Source organism: Conger conger, chromosome 14 (assembly GCF_963514075.1).
Source record: "Conger conger chromosome 14, fConCon1.1, whole genome shotgun sequence".
In the NCBI taxonomy this organism is placed as follows: Eukaryota; Metazoa; Chordata; class Actinopteri; order Anguilliformes; family Congridae; genus Conger; species Conger conger.
In genome coordinates this window covers 13,443,306-13,464,311 of record NC_083773.1, presented here as the reverse complement: position 1 = coordinate 13,464,311, position 21,006 = coordinate 13,443,306, and the positions used below count along the sequence as shown (strand labels likewise).

The 21,006-nt window shown below is 42.8% G+C and overlaps 1 protein-coding gene across 10 annotated transcripts in view; it reads right to left on the bottom strand.

Moving 5' to 3' along the window:
- Nucleotides 1-21,006, bottom strand: part of cadpsa (Ca2+-dependent activator protein for secretion a) — a 110,427-nt gene that overhangs the window by 21,111 nt on the left and 68,310 nt on the right. For 2 of the 10 annotated variants that reach the window (XM_061221017.1, XM_061221019.1), the window contains 8 exons: nucleotides 19,313-19,414; nucleotides 18,959-19,022; nucleotides 18,288-18,411; nucleotides 15,606-15,674; nucleotides 10,396-10,502; nucleotides 4,547-4,703; nucleotides 3,148-3,289; nucleotides 1,995-2,141 (listed from right to left, as the gene is read on the bottom strand). In XM_061221017.1, coding sequence (XP_061077001.1) covers nucleotides 1,995-2,141; nucleotides 3,148-3,289; nucleotides 4,547-4,703; nucleotides 10,396-10,502; nucleotides 15,606-15,674; nucleotides 18,288-18,411; nucleotides 18,959-19,022; nucleotides 19,313-19,414 — 912 coding nt within the window. Of the gene's footprint in view, nucleotides 1-1,994; nucleotides 2,142-3,147; nucleotides 3,290-4,546; nucleotides 4,704-6,468; nucleotides 6,478-7,330; nucleotides 7,361-10,395; nucleotides 10,503-14,738; nucleotides 14,772-15,605; nucleotides 15,675-18,287; nucleotides 18,412-18,958; nucleotides 19,023-19,312; nucleotides 19,415-21,006 lie in introns of all 10 variants that reach the window. The other 8 variants (XM_061221021.1, XM_061221024.1, XM_061221025.1 and 5 more) reach the window with 7 other exon arrangements.

Here is a 21,006-nt window from a genome sequence, read left to right as displayed (position 1 = left end):
ATTCTGCAGGTCGGCTGTGTACCACAGCACCGGGAGGGGAAAACACTGTGTACAGTAGGTTTAGGGTTGCGGTATGAGGCGGTGAGTGAGACCATTTCTGATTGTGGAACGTCTCCCGACGCCTGCCCTCCTGCACAGGCTCAATATCACAGGCAGGCCGGAGCAGGGCTGTCGGCTTTAGACACTACGGGCCCTCGTCGGCCAAAGGCAACGCCTCCTTCCTCATCTTTCAGACAGGGAGGAGAGCCGAACGTTTGAGGAACAGAGAGACGTGTCCCGTTTGTCGGGGCACATTTGTGCCCCAACGCTGTTGGAATATAATGAAAAAAAAAGCCTAAAAAGAAAAAAAAAAAATTAAACGAATAAACAAAAAAAGGCTCTCTCACACCACTCATTCCAGCTGAGTAGTCGAACGGGTGGGTACTGCAGACTTTAACACACCATGCACCGTCAGAGGGGTACTGCCATCCTGGGAAGCAACAGTGGGAGAGTTCTGCTACTTTGGATGCCAGCTGCACTGAAGTAGAGGCTGCTTCAGAGCGGGAGAGAGTGCACGGGGAGCGAACACTCGGAGGGGCCCCGGGCGAGGGCATGCTGCGGCCGAGGGGACCCCTGTTCTACCCTCCCCACAGCTCAGAGAGACGGCTGCAGTACAGGGGGCACTCAAGGCTCACGTCTGCTCTATGCAGGGACACCGGAGGACGCCAGAAGATGTTGGAAAGATACAAAGTGACCTCCCGTTTTATTTAACGTCGTTTTCTGATTGTTTCATAAACTTTCAAACTTTCTGCTTTTCTTTTGGGTTTTCATTTATGTCTTTTTTGTGCTTGATGAGAGTCCACACACAAGAGGAAATGTATTCTAAATAATACGTATACATGCTATACTGGGCAAAGCAGAGAGGACATGGGGCCATTATAAGAACATTACATTATAAGTAGGGAAGGAATGGATGATGCAGTTGAAAACCATATTGAACTATTTTTTGAGATTTTTTGTATCTTTCCACCCTGCGGGTCAACATCATGCAAGGAGGAGAAAATGAAAAGCCATAAGGATCTCCATTAAAACACTGTCTAATCCAGCTTATCTTCCAGTGCTGTGAACTTGGCATGAGAATGCCTTGAAGGTGAGGAACATTGCATTTGTGGCCCAGCCTCATAATGTTTGTGCCAGCTCAAGACTCAAGATTTCAGCTCTTGGCTGGATACATATTTAATTATTAGGAATTCCACGCAGCTAGGTTTATTTTTTTTAAGTTTTACAGTAAGCTGTTTTGTTTTGAAAGAAGGGGTTAGCTGTGAAAGTCCTTTGGTTGCCAGTTTTTCTAAAATGCATTTGAGTGCTCTTCTAAAATGCACTGATCCTGGCATGTGTAATCACCAACATAAATTACAGAATCACACCCAGCATGAGCCTTCACTTCTTTATTTATTTGTTTATTTTTGGTCTATTGTGCTGAAGTTATTTCGATTTCCTTTTGAAAGGGAAACACAAAGTCTATATAATGAAGTATGGTGGGAAAACTTAATTAAATGCTGGAACTCAGTCAGTCTAAAAAGAATTGCGTTTACCTTCCAAATATGTCTGACATGTCTAATGTATTCAGTTAAATCTGGGAACTGGATAATAATATTTCAAATGCAGAACTGTACCAAATAACAATTGTTTAAAAAAAAATGAACAAAAATATGCTGTGACTTATTTAGAAACAACAACCATATGAACAACTCTATTCTGAATCCAGGGGCAGGATGATGTTCACTCAACAGGCCTGATATTATCAGATATCACATCATTACGAGGGGCCAATGGCATACCTAGATTAGCAAATTGGTCTATTTACAAATTCCTAGTCCTTCCCTATTATTAATTTCAGTTGAAACTTGTTTAAACCAAGTGCAATATTTTTGAGACATAAAGGACAACGGAAGACATTCTCATGCCAAGGTCACTTGCTAAAAAGTCAGATCGAATGTGAACTCAATACACACTCAGAGTCACAGATAGCTGCCATCCATGACGGAGTGGAAAAGCTAGGCATTTGTGGGAGGTTAACTGGCACAGGTAGATTTGGTACTTTTGGAATTTGTAGGTTGACATTTGGAAGATTCACATTTGGCAGATTACTTGTTAAACTCCTGTAGAAAAGAAAACAGACAGAAAGAAAACACTATAACAGTGATAATGCAGATATGACAGAAGCAAAATGTAACACTCAGCTAATTAAGGTAAAAATAAACCAGAAGGTAAATAAACGTCCAAACTGGCAGAGAAAGCACATCAATCAGCAGCAGTATAAAAGGAGTATGTGTCCTTTTCTTAAGAAACGTGGAGCATGAGAGAGGCAGAAATTTAGATCTATTTAAAAGACTCACACATAAAAACAGGTAAAAACAGAAGTGTGTCACATTCTGAAAATAAAGCAAATAAAAACACGCAGCATGCACTGAGCACTTACAGTATCTGGAGACAGTGAAAGCACAATATGGGTGCTAGGTCATAAAACAAAAGGATGGGTCGTACAGTTTCACACTGGCTGGTAATGAATGACTGCCTTGCCAGATAAACATTCACGTTCACACACAGGACACACTGAGCGCACTACTAGGACACACTGTCGCACACATCCCATGGCTGGAAATAAACACTGCTGTGAAACACTGAAGAATTTTTGGGGAACACAACGGGGAATCAGCCTGTTGTTTTTTCTTTTTTTTAGTTGAGACAAATAATGAAACGATAAGAGTTGGACGGACAAACATAACCCACTCAGTTACTTACTTATTTCCTGACCAGACTAAAGATTAAGATTAAAGATGCGCATCACCTTGTCTGCATTTAGAACAAACACGTGGAGCACACACAAACACAGTAATGATGAATAACTGATTGAACAATGGCTTCAGGTATTCAAAATGGCTATATTGAATGAAACAGTTTAAAATCTAACTGTATATTCTATGTTGACTGAACAGTGTAGCTGTACTACTAAGAGAAGCTGGCAATCTAAAAAAGTGAAATATGTAATATTTATCCAGTATTATTATGAACCGCAAAAACATAGATTTGATTTTGCAGTCTGAAAACCAAGCCATCTTTCTTCAGCCATCCAAAGGCAAAGTGAACCAGAAGAAGTCCTCTTACTTCACAGGTTCCCACGACTCCCGCTCAAAGCCCCTATGTATTGACTGGGCGATGGATGACTCCATCAGGTCCACATATCTAACCACCAGTGGAGCATACAGGTCCTGCAGGTGTTTGTGGAATTTCCCATTACACAGGTTATCTGAAACAGCAAGACAGAACAGAGAAGAAACAAACATTTATATCTTTCATTCTGTGGGCAGTCGCTATTCAGTTCTACCCTTCTCAAGCTGTAGCCCTACACTTTCAGAAATAAAGTGACAGAGGAGATACATTTTTCTTCAAGGATCAAATTTCCCAAATGTACCCTAAAGTATGTTAATGTTCTCTTTGGGTACAAATGAGTAGCTTTTCCAAGCAAAAAAAGTGAACATAAATTATATATTGCTGTCTAGGGGCACAATTTCATATACGTATAGGGTACCACCCCAGTGACAAGTATCTCTACCTTTTCAGGCACTTTTCGTACCTTTATTTCTGAGTGTACTCCTTCTTTCTTTCTCTCTCTCTTTGGGTTATTTTAGCGATTCCACCACCTGCCCACCATTCGCATTGTGCAGCCCAGTGCCCACAAAACAGGCTATTCCACTTTTAAAAAGTCTCCTCGCATTTAAATTAGCGGGAGCATAGCGCTCAGACATGACAGAAGGGATGCTAATGATCTGTCAGCCTGCACCAGCGGACAGTGTGTCGTGTTTGCTCGTTTATTAAGGCGCTCCACAGCATCGTCACGCTCAAGGTCACCAACGCGCAGTAGGTGAGATGTGTTTTTTGTCCTGCGATTGCTTCGCTCCAATTAGCCACTTGGGCGGCTGTTGTACATTTAGATGTATTTGTCCAGGAGTGCGGACAGGGGGCGTGTTCGTCTCGCGGGCATCTCTGCTTTAGACCTCATTAACTGCTTGAATGGCGTCCGGAATTGGCGCCTGTCTTGTGCTAAGGCTATTTCCTGCCAGATAAGCTAAGCGCTGCCGAAAGGCGACACTGATGACCTCTAGGTTTAACATGCCCTATGTGCACGTGCGTGGTGTGTGTGGTGTGTGTGGTGTGTGGTGTGTGCGGTCTGCTCTATTTCTCTATGCTTATTCATGCTTTCAACCTGTGCATCTGCAGCTGGAGTTCTCTGCTTCAATGTTTCTGCTGCTTTTAGGTCATTTATCTTATAAATAATATAAGTTCTGTTTTACTATCAGGTCATTATTAAGGCCAGCTTATTACTGTGACACAGAATTACACAGAATGAATAAGGTTACAATAGCATAAGCAATGGCATAAGTGTTTCTACCCCTCTAAAACCCTAACTGGCACTGAAAGGTAACTGCCACTCAGGAATGTCATTAGGCTGAATGTCTCATAACCAGCCAGGGACTGCAGGAGTGGATGGTCCAAAGGAACTCACAGTCTGTCCGGAGGAAGTCATTGAGCAGCTGGAACAGAGGGAAGCTGTCCCAGCTGTCTGGAGGCTGGACCTCCAGGGCGGCGTCCATGTCCACAGCGTAGAGTGACAGGAAGGTCTCCGCGTGCTCCACCATCAGGTCTGACCACCAGGCAAAGGCCTGGCCGTTCACCAGGGAGGGTGGAGAGGGGGAGGAGGAGGAGGAGAAGAAGGGGGAATGGGAGAGGAAATGCGAATGGAGGGAGAGAGGAGAGATGAGAGAGGGAGGTAAGAAGAAGGAGGGAGAGGAGAGATGATGGAGGGACAGGAGGGAAAGAGGTGAGAGGAGGGAGGGAGATGGGAGGGAGGAGAGATGAGGGAGGGAGAAGGGAGAGGAGGAAGATGGAAGAAAGATGGTGGAGGAGAGGGACAGAGGAAGAGCGGTATGAAAGGGGTGAGAACAGGATGTGAAAGTCAGGTGCTGAATAGGTGGGCAGTGAACTGCAAGTGTAGTTCATTATAATGAGTGAGTCTGTACCTGAACTCAGAGACTATTAAAATACTTGAACCCTTTAGACACCTGTAAAATTCACACAGATTGCTGCCAACGTGAAAAGCCATATCTGTTTTGAGCAATATTTAGAGCAAAATATTTTGAATGATTGTATGTTTTGGTAACAGGTTGTTGAAAACTGCATCTACATAGTTAAAGTATTTCAAACCCAGGCCAGGTCTAGATTTTACCAAGTTCAACAAATTCAGCACAGGAATGGCAAGGGTTCAGAGCAACTGCATTTCGTAAGGAAACATTAAACCACAGTAGACTCTTAACGAAGGTCTACCATGAAAGAAAAGTTTTTATTTTCTTTCTCCTACAGATTATGAAGTATTTCTAAACATTTTGACAATGATACATTAAACTGTCCTGAGATATATCATGAGATGTATTATGTAATTAATATTAAGTAATATATCTCATGAGCCGAGAGAGCCGAGATATATCTCACGAGCGACTGGAATTCTGTATGCGTAATATGGCACATCCAGCAGCGCCGTGTGCCATAAGGCGGGCATACAGAAACACAGTAGCTATGCATGAGGGGGTCATGGGCATAGCTGGGCATTCCCTCTGAAATGTGCCAGGTCGATGGGAGGGGCGGTGTGCCGGGTAGGGGGGGGCGGGGCGGGGGGGGGGGGAGGGGCATGCGGTGTCTCCCGCCGCACACAGCCATTCACATCCCGGACGTCTCCGATGTGAATGATTCATGTGCTCATGCATCCCGGCACCCTTTCATTCCCCATGGACCGGACCCTCCGTGAGGGCTCTCCTGACGGCAAGCGCCCTTGGGCTGCTCGGGAAGGAAGGGAGCAACGTGCGGTACTGCTGCTGCTGCTAAATCCACAAATCGCAGTCCCAGCCATTCATAATATTGTGATTTTTTTTTTTTTTTTTGTCCATGGAGAATTAACAGAAAACATATCGGTAAAATGCACGCGAATGGCAGACCTCCTCAATAAGAAGCATGCCGGTCATACTGCGAGCTCCAAAGAAAACCACGCGGGCATCCAGGTTCTGCCGAGCCTTACCTCGTTTCACTTACCTCTGCCGGCACAGACAGAACAGGCCCTACCATGACAATAATATACAACATACGGCATACCCTAAAGTTCCCAAATGCAACAACCTTGCAGTCTGACAGGTAAGTACAATCAGGGTGGTGAGATTCCAGGGAAGAGAAGGGAGTATGCGGAAGGGGGGGAGGTTAAAAATAAGGGTTAAATAAACGGGAAGGTCACTACCCAAGTGCTTGTGCAGTCTGTTTCTCCACTGCTAAAGCACAGTCACATGTCTCCACAGGAGCATGTGCTGGGGTCACAGTGTCTGCAGGTGACATGCACAAACTATGGCGGAAGGAAGGTGACTGATCTCATTCAGAGACACATACCTCTTTCCCCTGCCCGGACCATCCCAGATCGAGCGAACAGTGAAAAAACAGGAAGATTTGAAGGGAGAGAATCAGGCATTCATTTGGAAACTGCTGTTCCCAACTACCTTTCCCAGCACAGGAGAGATGCCAATGATATTGAAAATGGATCAAATCAAATGGCAATAATAGAGGTTTGTATACAGAAGCACAATTGAGATGGGCAAGTGATTTGAAGTGATTTTTCTCTGCTGGAAAAAAAGATTTTCTGCTGTTTAATGCCAATACCTTTTTTAGTGAAAAGAACAAGCAGAACTTCCATGATCTAGCTATGGATTTCCAGAAATCTGGTCTAGACCTGTCCAGCCTCTTAACAGGATTTTGAAGACATTTCCACTGGAGAACACTACCAGTCGACACACTAGTGAGGTTAAGGCCCGAGTTCCAGATGAGAGTCAAATACACATTTTAATCGGGCAGCTGTCTTGCGTCTACAGATGGCATTGAACATGTGGATAAACCACAATGAAACATGCCCACTGTCTCAATTTTCCATCACGCCAGATAATGGGACTTGAAACAGAGGTATGAAGATCAAAATGACGCTGGTTTGCACTGGCATTGCATTGTTTCTTTGTGTGGAAATCAAAGTGCTCAAAGAATGGGAGAGAGATATGAATGCGTGGGGTTCCGGCTCCCCTCGGTCCTTCTACTGCGGGGATAAGACCCCCGTACCATAACCTTTGACCTTGCTCCCGGACCGCCGCCCGCCCCCTACCCCAGCCACCGCAGGAAAGCCCGAACCGCAGCATCACGCACGCATGCGTTGAGGAGAGGGTGTGTGACATGACCAGAGGAAGAGACAGAAACGTGAATACTGTACCGCTTCTCCTCCTGTACTTGTGACCGCAGCCTGTTGGGCATATTCAAAAACATGATTGTGAATCCCCATTATCCAAGCTCAGCTTCGCATCTATAATCCCGATCTACAGGATAGATCTATAAACCAACATTAGCACAGTAAGCCAGGACTGTATTTGATCTGCATCAAGCTCCTCGAGTTTCATGCCATGGATTATCCATGGGCTAAGCATTTTGAATATTTTGAGATACGTATATATATATATTCAATATTTTAGAATGGTCATGCAAAAGACTGGCATCTGCACAGCTTATTTAGTTAGCTATGTTAAAGTCTATTGGCAAGAGAACAGTCACTGCTACTTTCAGTCTTTCATCACGCTATCCAGGCTGGTTGACAAATCAAGATTCAGCTGGCTGCATCAATGTTCAGCGGCGATCAGGTTTTTCAGTGCAGTATGTAGTTTCCCTTTCATGTTAAACTAATTGTAATGGCCTTTCTTTTTTATATCTGCATTTTAGCCACTGTATTTTTTTTTCTTCTGCTAAACTGGAAATGATAATTGTATTCATAGGCCCATCCCATTGCTGCGATGTCCATATGAGTTTTGGGATTGCGCGGACCAGCACAAGTCCCTGTGTTTAGGGTACAGCACTACGTGTTCCAGCTCACAAACAGATTGCAGGCACACCACTTTCTGCAACGGGAACCAGTAAAATGCTCTCTCTTTACAAGGCATCGCTTCCTTGTGTTCTGTCCCAGGCCCTGGGTGCTCGTCCAGGATATGAGCCCGCGGGAGTGAGAATCATTCCTCTGGACACTTGTGTCCTCTACTCCTTAGGATCCTTGTCTGTTACTTAGAGCCAATGATTTTATTTCGATTAAAAAAAAAACTTAAAACAAAATAATGAAGCAGAGCATCCAACCTAATGTATGTGTAACTCTTTTTTGATAGATAACTAATATTGATATTCACAGGAACTAAATCACATTTGTTTGTGTGGGCCGCCGCAGTAATAGCCTTGACCTGTTTTTTTACCACACGTCAAGAAAAACAAGTTTTAAGCACCAAAGCAGCCATTTAAGCAATGTTTATGTTTTTGTCTGGAGAAATTAAAGTTCTGTGAAATAAAAGATCATTGTTTTAGGATGAAAAAAGAATCCTGGCAAGCCTATGCATATGTGCGATGTGAAAATAAATAGATTATCATCAGACCATGGAAACACTGCTACATGATGTGTCAACCGAATCTAAAAAATGTTTTTAAAATGTATTTATTTATTTATTTCCTTGAACCGTAAGAGCCAATTCATTGTTCTTTCCCCAATGGTAATGTAACATTTTTTTTGTTGTTGATTGATTCATTGTTTATACATTTGGAAATCTCATATGTGCTCTTTTCTACTGACACACTAATTCAGAAAACAAAATAATAAACATCTAAAACCATTTATATAAAATAAATCTAGAATGCCTGAGACTTACAGTACTGTAACTCAAATAAGTTTTTTCTTTATTAAGAGTAAAATAAAATTAATAATAACTGCAATAACAGTTTTTCAAGAATAAAAATCAGCCACTAATTGCAAGGCTATAATCACTGTGCATACTTAAAAAAGAAAAAGAAAAAAAAAGAAAAATTGTCTAATATAAAAATACAACAACAAATAGCAAAATAAGACTCCAAAACATGTTCCTTTAGTTTTCTTGTACACGTTTTTTCTGAAGAAACACAAGCCTGCCTATTGCCTCAGGCTTGACGCATGCCCTGTGGCATGTTAAAATGTTCTTTCACCTGGTGCAATGTACAAATGAGGCAGTGCTCCTTCTGCTAATCTGTAACTACGTGACACTGGAAAATGACGCTGCTCATGCTAACAGCCTCTAAGCAGGCGATTTGGGAGAGGGTGGGCACCTAGCAGGCATTGTGTGTTTGACAGAGAGCTATCAGCTGCCGCTTTTGTGCGCATTATAGCATAAAACCTCAATTCCACGATTCAGACATTTTGCAGGTCTTGCTAAAACATGAATTTAAATTGATTTATTGTCCAGTCCTAACCCTGATCTATCACATACTATTTTCAGATTTCTTAACCTAAGTAAATATTTCCATAGTACAAAATTGAGAAATCCACAATTCTATGCATCTCATGACTGCTTGGTGTGGGTAGTCTTCCCAGCCACAAATGGAATGCATTATAATGGTCAACAGTAGATTGTTTAATGCATCTACAGCATACCTAGCAAATCAGGCCATTTCCCCATTATATATCTTTTATATAAAATATGCCATTCTATTGTTTTTTTATATTGCAATGCTCCGAATGATTCTCCGGGACCAGTTCCCCTCTACAGAGATTCCCTGGGATCGGTTCCCCTCTACAGTGATTCTGTGGGATCAATTCCCCTTTACAGTGATTCTGTGGGATCAGTTCCCCTCTACAGAGATTCTGTGGGATAAGTTCCCCTCTACAGTGATTCTGTGGGATAAGTTCCCTTCTACAGAGATTCTGTGGGATCAGTTCCCCTCTACAATGATTCTGTGGGATCAGTTCCCCTCTACAGAGATTCTGTGGGATCAGTTCCCCTCTACAGTGATTCTGTGGGATAAGTTCCCTTCTACAGAGATTCTGTGGGATCAGTTCCCCTCTACAATGATTCTGTGGGATCAGTTCCCCTCTACAGAGATTCTGTGGAATCAGTTCCCCTCTACAGAGATTCTGTCGGGTCAGTTCCCCCTAACAGTGATTCCCTGGGATCAGTTCCCCTCGACAGTGATTCTGTCGGATCAGTTCCCCCTAACAGTAATTCCCTGGGATTAGTTCCCCTCTACAGTGATTCCCTGGGATTAGTTCCCCTCTAGTGATTCAATGGGATCAGTTTACAGTGATTCTCAAGCAGGTCTCCCTCCTGAAGCACGCATAAAGAGCGCAGGGTTAACCTCCGGACCGTATTAATATAATACATGAAAATTCACTGGCAGAAATAAGGTGTCTGTTAACAGGAAAAACAGCAGCGATATGCGGTGATACACGCAGTGCGAGGACAGAGCAGGGTGTCGGGGGAGAGAGCCGTCTGCACTCACCTCTGCGTGGTGCTCCTCGTTCTGCTGAAGTACCTCGATGACCAGCTCGGCCAGACGGATGGTATCCTCCAGCTTTTTGGCGGGCGTGATTAAGCGGCCTACGTTCTCTGAAGCGGAAGGGGATCGTTAATGAGGCAGAAAGGAGGCCTGCCCGCTCTGAGTAGGTGCTAGCGCTCAGGAAGGGGGTCTTTCGTGCATCCTGCCACTTTGCATGCGCAGAAAACTTATCAAAAAATATATACGTTTTTAAATGAAAACATTAAAGCTGAGTGCTCCAGCTAAAATACAGGTCTTGCTAATGAGAAACAAGCAAGGTACACATATATTTGCTTGGCAAGGGTATCCAGAAACCTTATATTTAGAAGAGCAAACAAAGATTTCATCCCCTGAATATAGTATTAATGAATCAGGCAGGTATTACCGTTACATTTTTATCTGCATAAATCTTTAAAAACCCACAATTAATTTTTTATGGGCAAATTTTATCAGCACATCTCCCAACATGCAAAGTTTCATTGATCTAAGCACTTCATTGAGCTGGAGCACAGATTTCAGAAAGGGAATGCCATCTCCAAATCTAAGCGGTCAGTAACAAAGTGTCAAGTTAAAAGTACATACAATGGATCAAATTAAAAAGAAAACAACAAATGTTACAGTTATCATGCAACATGTGTTCAATGCGCAGCATCCGTATCGAATTTGTAGCTGAAATTCAGACTCCAATGTACCATACAGTATGTGAGACAGCATACAGCAAACATATGGTGGTCCCAAAAAAACAACAACTCTTAAATCTAACACATTTGCAGAAATGCCTCCTAAATCTAACATATTTCTACCACTATGTGCTATAATTCTGAAAAATGTAATCTAAAAATAAATATGTAAGACAAGAAAATAAGAGAGTTGTAAATAGAGGGGGGTCAAGGATTTTTAACAAAATCTATTGAAATCAATGAAGAAACAAAATAAAATCAAAATACTTGGCAAAAACATCCTCTCCAAACATCCTTTTCTTTTTCTATCTGTGACTAAACACATGCCATTGGACAAAAGACAGGAACAAGAAACAATCATGTGATCGTGTGACCAATGAGGTGCTGATGAGAGTGCAAAGGAAACACACACACCAATGACATTGGGAAGAGAAGGCAGGGGACATCCTATCCCCATACTATAATATTGACTGAGAAGGTATTTTGCTCTCAAAGAATTCTCAAAAAGATGGCCAATTCATTTACGCAATCAAAAACAGTCACAGATTACCATGTACTGTACAGTCTTATAAAATATCTAAATATTTAACATTTTGTAGTGATTACTGCAGCTGTAAATCTATAATTTCATATCAGATGTATGGATTTGTCACCAATGTATTTCTACAGCACTGAACCACCTGCCTGTGTGATTATAGAGAACTCCCCTGTTCAGTTCAGTTCTGCCTGCTCTGTGTATTTTGATCTATCTCTTTCTTTCTGTCAATCGATCTATCTATCTATCTATCTATCTATCTATCTATTTCGGTGAACAGTTCCTAGTGATCTGGCTGCCTACAAATGTGGCATCTTTGAGACTTTTACCTCATTGGGAGAGGATTATAGACAAGTCCACTTAACACAGCATACCAGCACACCTTCTCAGCCAATAATACTGTACCACATTCACGGGGGACAACTGCTTCTTTCAGATTTCTCATTAACCCTTTATCTTTTTTAAACATACATATGTGCCCTTCATTATCATACCGCACCAATAGATTCAAGTTAACAAAATCTCTCAGGATATTTGATTCAAAATACATAAATTTAAGATGGTGTTTTCAAAAAGTTAAAGGGTTAAAAAATCATGCAGGGCGTATTGCTTGTCTGCAGTAAATCTCTTTAGTGGAACAACAGGTCTCTAATGTGCTCTAAAGATTGGCAGGAGAAATGTGTGCTTGAGCTAAATCAGGTATTCCTTAATTGATGACAGATGAGGACTGATGAGTCCTGAGGGAGGGCACATGTTCCCCTGTGCTGCTGCAATTTGCTGTGTTATTGGTATGATGGGGATCGCGGCATGTTCGAAATACCTGATTTTAGGCACATTTCTGACACATCTAAGGCAGATGTGGGATTTTAAACCTGTTTAGACAGGCTGTAATCATACTATACATACTGTATACTGTATATATGTATTTATATGTGTGTATATGTACTGCGTATGTAAATGTGTATGTATATGTATACGTGCGCGTGAAACACACAGTAAACTGTTTGTAGGGCTTGCTGGGTGTCTCATTAGAATTTAATCTGGGCTGTGCCGGTGACGACACAGGCCAGTAGCTCCATCGGGCGCAGTTGGCGATTGCGTTGCCATGGGTCTGGGAGAGTTCAGTGGGTTAGGGTGGTTCATTGCTCTCGACTGGATGTGAAAGCCGCATATGAGAGGGTGGCCTGCAGCGTAGTGGTTAAGGTAAATGACTGGGACACGCAAGGTCGGTGGTTCTAATCCCGGTGTAGTCACAATACGATCTGCACAGCCGTTGGGCCCTTGAGCAAGGCCCTTAACCCTGCATTGCTCCAGGGGAGGATTGTCTCCTGCTTAGTCTAATCAACTGTATGTCGCTCTGGATAAGAGCGTCTGCCAAATGCCAATAATGTAATGTAATGTAATGTAAATGTCTTCCTCCCAGTCAACTCTATGCGGGCTGAGCTATGGGCTGGGGTGCAACAAGAAGCAGGTCGGTGACCCCACGTGTTTCAGAAGCAAACTGCGGACGTTGTCACTCTCCCCAACGGGCAGTGGAGATTGCGCACGAACGCGGCTACAAACGGTTAACTGGATATTTAAAATTAGGACTCAATGTTCAGCCCCATGTTGGGTACCAAGTTTTCTTTTAATGTATTTATTAAAAATAGAAATAAATGATTCAAACTCTTGCTTATAGCTCATTTTTCTGACTGCGGGTGACCCTCAGTGGCTCTTGGTGGGGTTCTTTAGTCAGGCAGGGAAGGAGGCTTAGCTCCTCAGCTCCCGCTCAGCAGTGGCTGTGCCTGGATTAGCATGCTCCTCACACTATTTAGTACACATTTTTGCTTCCTACATTTTGTTTTTTTGTTGTTTCTTTCTTTCTTTTTTTCTAAGTTGTGCGCTACTAACTCCAGCAGGAGTCTAATGGGGTGTGGAAGTGAAGGCCACGCGATAATGCATACCCTCCAATTAAAGCACAGCGTGCCTCTGCAATGCCACACGTATGTGCCGATAGCTTCACTCCCCCAATTAAAAGGGAAACTTGTGTTCTGCTAACTGCTCTCGAAAGCCCGTTCCGTTTCGGAGGCTGCCTGAATAGCAGGCAAGGCCTTCCTCAAAAGAGGGGATTCTGCTGAAATATTCGGTTTCAGATATGCCCGTTGAATGTGTCAGTAAACTCAGCTGGCAGTATCAACACCACAAAAACAAGGCCCCTTTTTAATGGTGAGCAGGTAAGAGAGGAGAGCAGCAGTGGGGGGGGGGGGGGTTGGGTATTGGACTTTGTTCAGTTAGCTGTGGTATTCTGATATTGAGCATGGATTTATATCAGCTGAAGGGTATAAAAGTAAATGCCCTGACACAGTCAGTTTATTTTCTATTGGATGGCAGACCAAGCCTGAGAAACAAGTTGTGGCGATGATGATAATAATAGCTTATTATCATCGGTGAAGCAATCACACTTCACCCCTTTCCAATGCATTAAAATCAACAAAATGTTATTGCAATACAAACCGGGTAAAGGGCAAAATGCCACTGCACAGAATAACTGAACTGAGCTGGTAGTAGTGTAGTTGGGTCACCAAATTATCCGACAATTCAGAGAAAGTTTCTTACTCTTGTACTTCAACACATATTTGCATTTTAATACATTGGAGTTGTTGTAGGTGTATTTATTGAGAGAGTACGGCTTTATGGCAAACTTAATACACAAAATAGAATGTTTAGTTGCCTGAATATCATCCAACTGGTTATTTAAAATGGTGTGCACGATTTCATCAGAGTCCAGTTTGCAATAAAGTCATACTACCTCAGCAAATTTTTATGATGAAAATATTACAATACTTAAATAATTACAGTAAATATAGTTGAACTGCTGAACACGCCTACAGGCAGTGTCAGACAGCACAAGCTAACTCAAGGCAGGTGCACCTCCATGTCAGGAGTGCAGTGCGGGGGGAGCAACATAACGTTTTCACAATGTTTGTGCAACACTGTAGCGACGGTGGCCTACACGTTGTCACAGCAACATTGTGAAGTGGTTATGGGTTAGCTGTGTCAGAATGATGGTGTGTTCTAATGAGGTCAGCTACAAGTCAGGTAGAGGGTATCACCTGGATCCTTCTGATCCTTCTGAGATTTCTCAACTTCAGAGAGAGAGAGAGAAAGAAAGAGAGAGGGAGGGAGGAGGAGAAAAGAGAGAGAGAAACAAGAGATATTCAGTATACATGAGTGGGGATAGTGTATGTGCTTGGTAGTGTGGGCCATCAACGAGCCCCCTGGACAACCAGCCCTCCAATCTCCCTGGGACCCTCACAGAGGTAAAGAAAGTGTCATTGTAAAGCCAGGCAATGGACATACATTGACAGGTCCGTACAGTTGAACAGATGTTGAGACGGTAGCTTGAACTGGAAAAACAAATTAAAAAACGGACAAACAAACAAAAAACGAGCAAAACGAGATATACAGTACAAATAAAGGTCAAAAGATAACAATTAAGACATATAAATGCTGTAAAGACAATAAGACTCGAATTAAAACGAGGACAAATACTCGATACACATAAAGACATGATATTCTCCTCCTTACGGCTCCCAGCTCCTGTAGCCTAAAGTCTCACTCCCAGAAAAATAGCACTGTCATAGCTGTCTTGTTTTGTGTAGCAGTGACATGTGGTCAAACAACTGAGGGATACACAGAAGCAAAGTAAAAATGCATTCAAGTCACAGACATGAACATTAACTTAAAAGCTTACAGATATTTCATGTTCGTCACAAACACATGGACCACTCGTAATTCCTGATAGTAGTCGACAAGAACTGGTTGAATCTCTCACACTGGGTTTCACAGACAGAAGCAACAGATAAAAAGGGGGGAAACATCTTGAAGCAAGAAAGCGATATTGGTTGAGAGCTGTTTGGGGCATGGGAACAGAAAAAAGTGAGGGAGCGGGAGACGAAGAGGATGAGGTAGGTACTCACGAATGGTTAAATCCATCACTTGAGACGCCAAGCAGAAGACAGGATGTTCATACATTTCTCTCTTTTTCCCTATAAAAGAGGATTTTGGCATGCAAGAGGCTCAGGTCAGAGGCTAAGAGATTAAGGTCAGAGGAAAACTGCATGTCAGGTAAGGCGGAGATCTGCAGTGGTAGTATTAGTGACTGGTGAGGAGCAGGTAAGCAGAGGGGAGCAGCAGTGGAGGCGTTAGTTATTGGTGAGGAGCAGTAGCGGGGGGGTTAGTTATTGATGAGGAGCAGGTAAGAGAGGAGAGCAGCAGTGGGGGTTAGTTATTGGTGAGGAGCAGGTAAGAGAGGAGAGCAGAAGTGGGGGTTAGTTTAGGTATTTATGAGGAGCAGGTAAGAGGGGAGCAGTAGCGGGGGGGTTAGTTATTGGTGAGGAGCAGGTAAGAGAGGAGAGCAGCAGTGGGGGGGGGGGGGTTAGTTATTGGTGAGGAGCAGGTAAGAGAGGAGAGCAGCAGTGGGGGGTTAATTATTGGTGAGGAGCAGTAGTGGGGGGGTTTAGTTATTGGTGAGGAGCAGGTAAGAGAGGAGAGCAGCAGTGGGGGGGTTAGTTTAGGTATTTATGAGGAGCAGGTAAGAGGGGAGCAGCAGTGGGGGGTTAGTTATTGGTGAGGAGCAGGTAAGAGGGGAGCAGCAGTGGGGGGTTAGTTATTGGTGAGGAGCAGTAGTGGGGGGGTTAGTTATTGGTGAAGAGCAGGTAAGAGAGGAGAGCAGCAGTGGGGGGGTTAGTTATTGATGAGAAGCAGCTAAGAGAGGAGAGCAGCAGTGGGGGGGTTAGTTATTGGTGAGGAGCAGCTAAGAGAGGAGAGCAGCAGTGGGGGGGGGGTTAGTTATTGGTGAGGAGCAGTCCTGGGGGTTAGTTTAGTTATTGATGAGGAGCAGGTAAGAGAGGAGGGCAGTAGTGGGGGGTGTGAGTTATTAGTGAGTAGGTAAGAGAGGGGAACAGTAGTAATGGCAGTATAAGTGGCTGAAAGCGAGCAGTTAAGAGAGGAGCAGGCGTGTTAGTGGCTGGTGAGTAGGCTGATGGTGGTGGGAGGGGGTGTTGTGAGCTGGATAGTTTGTTGCAAGTTTGAGGGAAGGTGTTAGGGAGCTTTTGGTTGATTTGATTTAACCATTCAACATGTCCAAGGATCTTTCTATGAGCACTTGCTACAATGACAAACAAACAAATAAAGAAATGAAGTAAAAATGGTTTATTAGATTTGGCTCCAAAATATTTGAACAACCTCTTGTGTTTCTTAACAAATTCTGAAGGCAATAGGGGGCAGTCTGAGGAAGTACTGAGCATCTGTAGCAACGCATGGCTGCATATGCTTATAGGTAAATATTTATGTCAATTTAGACACCCATAAGCCATGAAAACATGGATAAAGCACAAATATAGATAGCAAACTGGCAGAGATGTCAGATAGTTTGAAACACAATTTGACAGGGCGATGAGAGTCACACTAAGTCGGTGCAGCTGACAGATGCTGGCTTGCTTGAGCAGGGAGCCTCAGCATGTACGCCGGCTCTTTGGCTCACTGGAAACTTTCCGCACAAGGCTATAAATACACGAGGAAGCCAGTAAACAGAGGAGAAAGTCAGAGAGAAAGGAGGAGAGACCAGGAGGAGTGTCAGGGATGTGAGAGAATGGAGCAGATATCGGAATAGGAAAGGACTGGAAACGGAGAAACATGAAAATAAAGCATTTCGTCTTGGAGGTAGTCCCACAAGTTCACCGATGCGAAAGACGTCAGATCAGCAGGTGCCCACAGGGACAGCGGCATGGCAGAAACCGACATACAGTGTGAGATTCTTCAGCTTTCAGATTTGAATGCATTTTTACTTACACGCCATCAACAAACTAGTGTGGAGCACTTAAAACACACCTGGAATAAAAGGCACAGTTTATGTCCAAACCTGACGCAGGCTTGCCCGCCTTCACTCCAGACACGGTCAGAGACTCACAGGTGCCTTCCCGTCTGAAACACTGGGGCCAACCACAGACAGTCTGACTGATCTCAGATTCTTTCCCAGAGTCTGATGTCAGTGCATATGATGTAACATTATTGTTTGTGCGTATTCATTAGTTTGCTGACAATGTCTGAATTACTTAGACCTTTCATTACAAAAACTGATAAAATGATTAATTTGGGTAGATTATTGTTTATATTTTTGTACATTTAAATATAATTACATTTAAATGCATTTACTCCCTCTGGGTGGTGGCTGCAGTAACGGCTTTCTCAGTGCTCCCCCACCACCTGGGCGATGTGCCGTGATGAACCTGCAGGCGGTGCTGTGGTAAAGCACAGAGCTCACAGGCATCTCCCTGCTGATTTCACTATTACTCTACTACACATTACACAAGAACGCAGGGAAATATGCGCTGAAGGATTTTGGTCTATATGAGTTTGTCAGACACTGTCACCAGTAACACAATAAATACCAGAATACAATAAACACTAATAAACACTGATAAAGCCTGGAGATAATTCTCCATCCCTGTAAAGAATGCATTTAATTATTAAATAAAAAAAGGGTTAATGCGAGTTAACTTCAAAAGAGCAGGGACACAAACTATTTTTCAAGAATGGAATGGCACAGAACAGTCCGAGCTACGCACAGGATTAGTGGAAAAAGAAGTAAGCGCATTTACCTTCCACTTTGGCATACTCGGAGAGACGCTGGTAGTTGACCAGTGCTGCTTGCTCCAGACATTTGCGGATGACAGCTTTGACTTCCTCTTGGGGAACAGGGGTTACTATATCTTTCATTAGCACCTGCACACAGATTTACAAAGTATGCACACGCAATCCAAGTTATGTGTTTGACCTGAAGTATGGGTGTTCTACAATGCACTGGAATCCAGTTAGCTGTTTATATAAGCAATTTACAGCGTATTTTATTTTTTTAAATAAAAAGAATGAACCTACAATTATACAAAGTAAACTTGAGTCCAAAAGAGCTCGATAGAAATGGAAGAAATGACTGTGTGCAAAGGTTACTGTACAGCCGTTGGGAAAATGCAAAGTGGGCACCTATGCTTCAGTGTTTTAAATAAAATGTAAAATGAATTTTATGGCTTAGGGCAGGTAAAAAATTTCATGAATATTTTATCTATAAACATCTGCAGGTAAGGGCCATGAATTCATTTAAAAATAATAATCCAAATTCACCAAAAATGTTCTTGTAACATTTGAGGACATAAAACCTTACTTGCGTATATTGTGGATAAAAACCTAGATATAAAACTGATGCTAAATATACAGATCTGTGTAAAACAGATCATAACAGCACATTATAGTTGTACAAGTAAAAGTTACCTACCCTTTCTAGTAAAGACAATGTGGCTTTTAATGCTCCTTCTGGGCGACCAAATGGAAAACAGTATCTGGAAAATTAAGCCAAAGCAAAATGCTGGGTTTTTTATTACTCTTAATATGCAAATGCATTAATATGCATTTATGGATCACTTAAGTTCAAAAAAATAAAAATCAAATGTGCATTTTCTTATTGAAACATCTAGAAAGTGAAACCAAGCCATACAACTGTGTGTCTAAATAATATAAAAATTAGTGCAGAAACTAGGATAGAATTCTACAGTGTGGAATAACACATGAAGCATAAAATATAACACAAGCATTGAGCTGTTATTTTTTGACGCAGTTGTGTGGTGCACACCTGAAGTGTGTGATCTGATTTTCCAGAAGCACACGCAATCGCTCTTTGATGTCTTCAAAGCGTTCTTTCTCCTCCACAGTCACTGTGCCTATTCCGTCAGGTCTGAAAATGACACAGACACAACATCAGGAGTGCAGCGTCCCAAATATCTGAGCAGCGAAGGCAGTACAGCCAAGCTTTCAAGGTCAAAATATGCAACAGTTATTCTCTGGCTCAACAGCACGTGACCTTGGAATTATACGGTTCTATCTGTAGTTTTGAGATATTGAGCTTCAAAGCTTTCACATCCTAACCCAGCAAAACTGAAATGCTAGGTAGTTCTTTGTAGATCAAAATGACAGACACCTTAAAAGTACTCTGAATGTAAAATAGCTAAATTCTATCGAACTGCCCTAAAAACAACATATCTCTGACAGTACACAAGTTAAAACCGTATCATTTTAAAGTCTGGATGCAGATATAAGGGAGGTTTTCTGTTGAAATATACTATATCTAGTAAATAATTGTGTTCACTGTGTGTCTGTTATATTCTGTGTGGGTGGACACAAAACACAAATGGACAGCAGAACTCCACAATGCACAGAACTAACAATATTAACCTCCAAACCGATTAAAATTGACAAATTAGGAGAAAGGAACATTCCAGATTGTCTTTTTTTTCCTGAAGTACCACGCCCCTTTCAGGTTCATCTACCGCACAATGAAGGCCCATATGGGCCGATCAGGCTTCCGGCAGTTTCCATTTGTGCGCAGTGAAAGCCAAGGGCCAGTTTTGTAAAATGACGGGTTAGAAGTTGAATAAGGAGGGCTGTCCACTCAGCCGCAGAACTGTATGGGGAAGCCCTGATATATTCACACCTGCCCTCCAGAGGGGACCAACGCCATGAAGAGCTGCGGGGTGGCCAGGGAGAGGAAGGGAGGGGGGCTCGGCCATTGAGTTCCCGTCCGGACGGTGTCTCCCTGTGCCGTAAGCCGTTCTTTCAGCCGGGTAAACCCTGCACTTACAAGCAGAGCCCCTTCAGAAGGTGACTACACCCCCCCTCGTCCCCGTTGCACCCTTCATAAAAGCCTGGGTCACGGGAGCACAAAAGCTCAAGCAAAGGGGGTTAATGGGCTGGCTCTACACACCACCCCCACGGTAAGCTACTCTCTACCTGAGGGCAGCCCCAATAATCACAAATTACCACTGCGGTTCGTCTGTCACCTTTGTGTAGGGAGAGTTGGCTTATAGCGTCAGGGACTGAGCCCACTTAGCGAAAACTTGACAGAAGGGTGACAACAGATGTATTACTCTCATTAAATTACAGTATTTCAGTCACATACAAGGACCATATGCTAGAACTCAAGACACAATAGCTATATATAGCTACACAGATAATACATAAAACAGTCAAAACATAAAATGCAGATAAATAATGCCAAAGAATAATACTGCTGTCAAAAAATAGCACTATGTAGTCAATAAATAATACTACAGCCAAATGCTCAGTATGGCAGGTTGGCTCTTCTATCAGACATCACGTACAAATACCCATGACACGATTACCCATGAAAAAGACAGTCAGGAGTTGTGACTTCATACTGTCAAAACTTTCAATGTTTTCCTTCAAAACACTGTTCACAAATATAGTTTTTTCTATATTTGTGAATGAGGAGGTGTATGCGCAGCTTGTGTGTGTGTGTGTGCAGAGAGA